The sequence below is a fragment of the Abrus precatorius genome, unplaced genomic scaffold (assembly GCF_003935025.1).
Source record: "Abrus precatorius isolate BTA unplaced genomic scaffold, Abrus_2018 Scaffold7, whole genome shotgun sequence".
NCBI lineage: Eukaryota > Viridiplantae > Streptophyta > Magnoliopsida > Fabales > Fabaceae > Abrus > Abrus precatorius.
Genome location: NW_020874417.1, coordinates 25,070,297 through 25,079,019, shown reverse-complemented (window position 1 = coordinate 25,079,019; position 8,723 = coordinate 25,070,297). Strand labels below are relative to the sequence as shown.

The 8,723-nt window shown below is 29.5% G+C and overlaps 1 protein-coding gene across 1 annotated transcript; it reads left to right on the top strand.

Annotated features, from left to right (window-relative positions):
* Positions 1 to 5,170: 5,170 nt before the first annotated feature.
* On the top strand, positions 5,171 to 8,464 carry LOC113870837. Its single transcript, XM_027507332.1, has 2 exons — positions 5,171 to 5,546; positions 6,173 to 8,464. Exons 1-2 carry the CDS (start codon positions 5,441 to 5,443, stop codon positions 7,765 to 7,767), a joined length of 1,701 nt encoding a protein of 566 aa, XP_027363133.1. The 5' UTR covers positions 5,171 to 5,440; the 3' UTR covers positions 7,768 to 8,464.
* The last annotated feature ends 259 nt before the right edge of the window (positions 8,465 to 8,723 follow it).

The following is an 8,723-nucleotide window of genomic DNA, read 5'->3' as shown; positions in this document are numbered from 1 at the left end:
TGCTATGTTTTTTAAATATTAATATTTTATTTTATTTTTATGGCTGATTTTACGGAAATTATGTTTAAAAGTGTTTAGAATTAAAATACTTTTAAAATCTTAAAAAAATTAAAAGAAAAAAATTATTTTATACTTCTTGCTCAATTTTGACAATTTTCATCACTCTTTTTTTTCGTCAGTTATCTAAATCGTTCACTTGATTGATTTATAAGTCTAACTAGTCAATTTGGTTCAATTTTTAAAACAATGATAAAAACCTTTATTTACGTTATAAAATTAGTAAATTAAATTAGCACCAAAATATTTAATAATATTATTCAGTATATACGCACGTATAGATGGCATAACATACAAGTATGAAACTAATTTACAACAGTTAATTTCAGTTTAATGCATAAATAGTGAAAATGTGATTATTTAAAAAGATACCATTACATGTATATGAATAAATATAGGTTTAAATTAACAAGCTTAAGGAAGGAACTAGGGATGCAGGGCGCTTGCAATATCTCTTAAATCTGTCTTTAGCTATTGGCTTTAGATTTTTATTAGAACTGTTTATATAATAACGTTTTGTTTTTACTTTTTTATCGTTACATTGCTGTCGTGACTTCAATTTATGACAAGGTCTGTACTTAATATAAATAGATACTTAAGAAAGTTATTGATCTGTCTTTTTTCTCGGAGCATTGTTAAGCCTCCTATTTTTATACACCCATCGAACGCAACACCAACTCTTACCACGCTCAAACAATAATAAATTACTCTTTAACACACTTTTAGTTCTTAAATTTATAAAACACATCAGGTTTAAAAATTATAATACTCAACCCAAGCATTTTTCTCACTACAGAAGAGCTTAATAAAAACAAACTCATGAAGACTAAAATATAAAATAAAAATAAAAAATGAATACAAAAATGGTTGGACCAGTGGTTGTGGCTTCATTTTCTTATTTAAAGTTGAAGAATGGCGACACTTTAGACTAAGTAGAATTTGACATTTCAAGTCTAATGAGGCGGCGCTCCATTTTGATTTTTATTATCCCTTATTGATAGTTCAGTGGTCCAAATTGCAGAGGCGCGTGCGCCCACACACATACATTTTTTTTTTCATCCAATTCAATTCGACACATCACACATACACTCTTTAATTATATCCCTTATTAACTATATAATGCATAATTAATTTAAATTAATTATTACATGTGTGGCTTTTTATATTAATGTAATTTATTAGAAAAGATTATTACTAAACAAAAATTTTAACGTTAACTAATTTTAATCATTTTAAATTACTAAGATTTTATTAAAAAATATATTTATTTATTGTAATGATATAAATTTTAATATAAAATCATTTACTTTTATATTCCTAAAATTAACTTCTATATAGAACATAGAGTAATTTTTTTTTACATTATATATATATATATATTTAATTTGATATTTTTTTAATTGTTTTATTCAACTGAATATAATATTTAGCATTAATAATTATAATTTTTATAAGATTTAAATAATTATTTTAAAAAATAGTTTAATAATAGTTATACACTGTACGATTATATTAAAAATACTACCTACAATAAAATTTTAGATAAAAAAATCTTAACATATATTTTATATTTTGTTTTTAATATTTACACAAATATGCGCAATGCCTAGATGTTATAATTAGTATATGATTAAATGCATTATTGTACCTTCGTTGAAAATGAATAAGTAATATAGTGTAACGAATGAATGTTATAAACATAGAATCAGGTACAGTCGTCCAGATGGTCCGGTAGGGCACGCATTAAGGAAAAGATGTAATACACGACAATGTTACCAGTAAATAACATTAGCATTATTATTATTATTATTATAAGGCGCAGGAAAAAGTAGGTATACAACGTGGAACAATTTTATTGGCTAAAAATAAATTATAAAATTAATTAAAAAGATGACCGAAATGATTTCTTAAAGAGTATTTTATTGCGTGTAAAGCACCCGAAATCATAATGGCAAGTGCGTTGTCTATTTGAAAATGACATGCTACGAAGTATTCATCCTTCGATTTTAAGATTGAGTTTTCACGCTTCAACTTCCGAATCATATTCAAAAATAAAATAAAATAGCAAAAGTAATTTTTAGAGAATAAAATAGCAAAAATTAATACAGAAAAAAAAAAAAAAAACGAGAGTCGCCTTCCACGTGCTAATATTTTGCTCCTTATTTGGTGTGCATGATTCACGTCTTCCAACTAGAAGATATTTTGGTCATCGTTTTCTTAGAAACGTTAATAATATAATTTTTAATAGGCTTTAAATAATTTTTTTAAATTTAAAATATTCATCTCATTAATTATTTTCAATTTTTAAAAATAAGTCAATTATATTATTAGCATTCTTATTAACTATTTTTAAATTTATAAGATATTCTTTTCTCTTGCTGTGATAAGATATATTTTTTAATTTTATAAAAAAGAATTAATGTTGATTTATTTGTAGGTTGATAATATTGCTTTTTCTTTTACAAATTTTTCAATAACAAAATTTAAATAACTTTAATTAGTTATTACTTATTGTTTTAGTCTATAAATCTAAGAGTAGAGGAGAAGTTATAAAAATTTATTTATTTTTCTAGGAAAAGCTTTATTATTATTTATTTTTTATTTACTAAGGATGACTTTCTTTTTTATAAAATTGAAAATAGGTTTAAAAAAGTTATTAGATGCAAAAATTTTGTGATGTTTCAACTTGGACAAATCTAAAGCAATATGTTTAAAAGGAGTCCCTTACTAGAAGTATGATATTTTTTATGATAGGAACCTAACTTTCTATTCTCAATCATTTTATTACAGATTCGATAACCCACCCTAACTTTTTATTCAACAAAGGTAGATTAAATAAAACAACTTTTGTTCATTTATTTTATAAAATTTACAAAAAGGTGACAACTTGAAAAATAAAATGACTTCATAGAACTGGTAAATTTTATAATTTTACTTGACAAAACCTATGTTAACTTTTATTTATACTTATCTCATGCAAATTCAATAGTTACCTCAATCTATTTGTCATGATATAAATTATGTAGTTAAATATTTTTTTTCTTTAAATAATTAAAACTATGACATTCATTTGATTGGTTAAGGCAAAATTATCTTTCCTAAAAAATATGGTAGTATAAGTGTTTGTAATATGCGAATAATTAATACTTCTCTTATAAGTAAATTGATGTATGATATTCTATAAGATAAACCCAAATTATGAGTTCAAATCATGAATGTTAAATATATAAGAGGTAATCCACTATGAAATGTTCAATTATGCCTAAAAGACTCTACTTGGAAGATCATTCTGAAGGTTTATAACATTTTGAGAGATTATTTTTAGTTCTAGTTGAATTCTGCTTTTTATTCATTATGGTACTTCAATTGGTTGAACTTGATCCAATTGTTAATTTAGTTAATTTTGTTCACATCTCATATACAAATCTTTAAATTAATGAGTTATTTGTTTATGATGTTTGAAAATTAGATTGACTTATCACTTGTATTTTACAACATATCAAAGTCCATATACACCAACTTCTTGGACTAATAGACAAAAATATTGAAGACCATAGTATTAGAAAAATACAAAAGAAACTTATTTTGTAAATGCAACTTATGCTTGGTTTAGCAATTTGAGATCCAACCTTTTATCAATTTAAGATCTTGATTAGGTTTGGAAGTTACTAGTAATAAAGAAAGTTAAAATTTTTATTTGACTTATTAGTCATAAATCTTTGCCTATTAATTCTTTGTTTCATTATCGTGTGCTCACTTTCTTAACCTCTTGTTTTAAGTATTCTAATGAATTTGAAAACATTAACTATTGTATAAGAGATTTTCTTTATTCAACAAAAGTTTAGTTTCGCTAGGTATTATTTGTTTCATAACTCTATTACTACTTGGATTGCTACCTTAACATAAAAGTTGTATTTCCTTTTTATCTAATTTTTGGTGGCATTGGCATTGAAGGAATAATATTTTCTTTCACAAAAAGAAACAGAATATATATCATGCTTTTGGTTTCATTTTTTTGTCTAAGAAAAATTATTTTTTGTTAATTTCAAACTAGTCATGGGATCTACCATTTTTTTAGTACTATAAAATTAATAGGGATAGTAGTTATAAGATGAATCATATGAGTTATTGTGGTTTTATATTTTTCTGTTAGTTTTGCTTTTTTTTTATATATATATAATAATAAGTTTGATCTTTGTGTTAAATTGAAAATAATATTTTAGAGTCTCTCTGTATGAAAAAAAATTATTGTAGGATAATTATAGAGTATGATTGCTTAAAAAAGTGATAGATCTTATTTTAAAGAAGTTAAGATTGATTTCAATTTGAAACGTATATTATATTATACAATATATTTATTATCTTATGCACAACTTCTTTTATGTATTTATATATTATGTTATTTGTGAGATTATTTAATAATTAACAAACTAGTTTATTTGACACTTTTATACAAAGTTTTCTTCATTTCTCCAAACAATCTTTTTCATTAAAAATTAAAAAAACTCACTCTAACATTTTCTTATTTTTAAATAGTCCATATTCTTTTAAAGTTTGTAATAAAATTCTTGTCATTAAAAGCATTTATAATTTACTTCTAAATTGATTTATTTTGACTGTTTTTGCTTCAACTTTAATCTATCGTCTTTAATTTTAAAATTATTCATTTATTTCGTTATGAAATAACCATACAGAACAACGAGTATTCAGTGGAGGAGGAATGAACGGAAAAGATACAATATATACTTGCGGACTATGCGTAGGAACCAATTCATTCGCAACTAATAGATGAAAACTTGAAGAAAGAGAGAAATATGTCTTAATCAACAATAACAAACATAATAATTGAATTTCAAGTTGAAGGGATGCATAAGCGTACATCAACGAGGTGGCGAGTGAATATTCTTTACGCAAAGTGGTTATGCCATCCTATATACATTTTTATATGTGAAAAATTCACATTTGGTGGTAACGACGCAAATCAACTCTAGCTGTAACTACCCTAAAATAAATAATAATAATAATAATAATATATTAAAAATAAAATAAAAGATAAGGAAAAAGAAAAATGGAGAAAGGAACAAGACACAAGCAGCAGCCGAACTTCCAAATTAGAAGGACACAACCTCAAAAACAACAATTGAAGTTAAAGCAGAGCATCTTGAACAAAGCAGAGAAGAGAGGAGAGGAGAGGAGAGGAAGGCGAAAGTTGAAGACTTTCTTCCTTTGCTATTACTAAAACAATCTCTTCTCCCTCTTCTTTGACTTCTTTGAACTTTGAAGGCAAGAAAACTAGTCTCTCTTCTTGTGGGGGGAGTATAAAGCAAGACTCTGAAAGTTACTTCCTCTCTGTTGTTTTGTGGGTGATAACTAAAGAAGAGAGATGTTTGGATGTAAGTGTGTTTGCTGGGACTGTGTCCCTGAATTCTTTGACTCTGATCCACTGCCACCCTTCTCTCTTCCTTCACCTATTCCTCAGTGGCCACAAGGTATGTACGCAAGCATTCTTTTTTTAAACAAACTTCTGGATTCATTTATGGGTTTTCCCATTTTTGTTCTCCAAATAGAATTGGACTGTGTACAAATATATTACTGGGAGTAGGAGCTGTTCTTGTTTCCTGTTGTTTTTAACCATCAAATAGGCACCCTTTGTAATTTATATGATTTGATTCATTCCAATGAGAAAGCAAACTACTTATATATCTCTAGATTTAGCATATTTGAAAAGGCCGTTTTTGTTATTTTAATTTTACAGAGATATTCATGAACAAGAGTTTCAGGAAGGAGCATTTTTTTTTGTGTGTGTGTGGGGGGGGGGGGGAGAGTACAGATTTTGATTGAACTACAGAGATAATTGGATCACAATTGACATTTGTTACTATTTATATGTCCGTTTCTATTATTAATTTTGTCTTGCCGTATAGTTTAACCAATTATTTCTTTGCAAATAAATGTTAGTGAATAATATTATCCAATTACGCATCAAGTAAATCTTTATTTCACACATCAATATTAAATCCTTGTCTTGCTATAAACTTGATCTTATGTGGCCATGCTGTCAAATAATTGTGGCTTAATTATCTTATTTATCTAAGCCTGTGACTGATCTGGTCAGGTGGTGGTTTTGGACGTGGAAGAATATGCCTTGGAAAAATAGAAGTTTTGCAAGTAAACAAGTTTGAGAAAGTTTGGAGATGCACACACATGCATGGGAAACCACAGGGTTTCACATTTTATAGACCTTTGGAAATTCCAGAAGGCTTTTTCTGCCTTGGTCACTACTGCCAGTCTAATGACCAACCATTGAGAGGACATGTTCTTGTGGCTCGTGAAACTACCTCTGATGCTGAAGTTGATTGTTCCAATGGTTGTGTGTTAGAATCCCCAGCTCTAGAAAAGCCACTTAACTACTCTCTAATTTGGAGCTTGGACACACACGATGATTGTGTTTACTTTTGGTTGCCAAACCCTCCTACAGGTTACAAAGCAATGGGCATAGTAGTTACTAGCAATCCTAATGAACCTGAAGTTGAAGAAGTTAGATGTGTGCGAGCTGATCTGACAGAAACTTGTGAGACTTCTGATCTATTAGTATCTATAAAGTCAAAATATTCAAAAAATTCATTACAGGTTTGGAAGACACAACCTTGTGATAGAGGTATGTTAGCTAGAGGTGTATCTGTTGGGACATTCTTCTGTGGCACCTATTTTGATTCTCAACAAGTGGTGGATATTGCGTGCTTGAAGAATCTTGATCCTTCCTTGCATGCAATGCCTAATCTGAACCAGATTCATGCACTTATTCAGCATTATGGTCCCACTGTATACTTTCATCCTGATGAGAAATACTTACCATCATCTGTGCAATGGTTTTTTAAGAATGGAGCAGTTTTGTACACAGCAGGTAGTAAGAAGGGTAGAGCTATAGATTATCAGGGCTCAAATTTACCTAGTGGAGGAACAAATGATGGTGCCTTTTGGATTGATTTACCTACAGATCAAGATGCAAAAGATCATCTCAAGAAGGGAAATATAGAGAGTGCAGAACTCTATGTTCATGTAAAACCAGCATTGGGAGGAGCCTTTACTGATATCGTGATGTGGGTTTTTTGCCCCTTCAATGGACCTGCCACCCTTAAAGTGGCATTGATGAACATTGAGATGAGTAAGATAGGGGAACACGTAGGTGACTGGGAACACTTCACCCTTAGAATAAACAACTTCACTGGAGAGCTATGGTCTGTTTTCTTCTCTCAGCATAGTGGAGGTGAATGGGTTAATGCATTTGATCTGGAGTTTCTTAAAGGGAATAAACCTATTGTTTATTCATCAAAACATGGCCATGCTAGCTTCCCTCATCCTGGGACTTACCTTCAGGGATCATCCAAACTTGGAATAGGAGTACGTAATGATGCTGCTAGAAGCAAATTTGTTGTGGATTCAAGCATTAAATATGAAATTGTTGCAGCCGAGTACCTTGGTGAAGGAGTCACCACAGAACCATGCTGGTTGCAGTATATGAGAGAGTGGGGTCCGACAATTGTATATGATTCACGTTCTGAGATTGAGAAGATAATAGATCTGCTTCCACTATTTGTTAGATTTTCTGTGGAGAACTTATTTGAATTATTTCCCACAGAGCTTTATGGTGAGGAGGGGCCAACAGGTCCAAAGGAGAAGGATAATTGGCTTGGAGATGAATATTGCTAGACGCTAGTTCTTTTTCATGCTCCCATCTTTTGCTATTGCCACTGGCCATGCCTCGTGAGCACTTGGTCTTAATACTGTTGCTTTTCATCACTCATTTTAACGGGAAAGTAATCCAAACAGATATAGTAGGATCTTTATATCCTGGTAATAGTATAGTTTTGTGTGTGTCATTTTGGGAGAGGGGAAGAAGTGGAGCAAGACATCATCATCATTATCCATTAACTGTAAAGGAGGTGTACCTCATATAGTAGCAACTTATGTTATTCTAGGTGACGTGTAAAACTATAGTTCTTCGATGTTTGAGTCGTTTAAAGGAGTATGCACAACTCCATAAAGAAAAATTATAGCAATATACCCTAATACATTCTTTATTATTGGTTGAAATATTTTGGAATTCACAAATGGTATGAGTCTCACTTCCTATTTAACGAGTCTTTTATTATTTTGTGATTCTTGATAAATTTCAACCAATAACAAGCGAGTGTTAGAAAGTGCATGGGATTCTAGTGTTCCTATGAACGTGTATAAGCTAGGATTCTTGGTTTTACACACATTTCTGTTCTCTTTGTAAGATAATATTGTTGTCATTGCATGGTGGCAAACATGAAAATTTTCGCTACTGTTCTAAGTACTGCTGGTCATTTAGCATGATTGTGTGTTATTCAGTGTGGTTTTATACTAATTCACTTGCTCTTGTTTGCTTGGAAGTTGAAAACTTTTGTCTGATCTATTCTGCTTGGAAAGTTTACATGTCAAGCCACAACTTCAAAGTATAAATTACCGTAAAACAATGTATCTGGTCAATGTCTTTCTAATTGTCTAACCACGTCATAAATAAGTTTGTTAAAATAATTTGCTGTTTTTTTTTTCTCGTGGAGTGTTATTAAGATTCCTTTATGTCTGGCTTCCATGGAGTGTTAAACTATCTGTCTTTTTAATTTATGACAATATGAAAC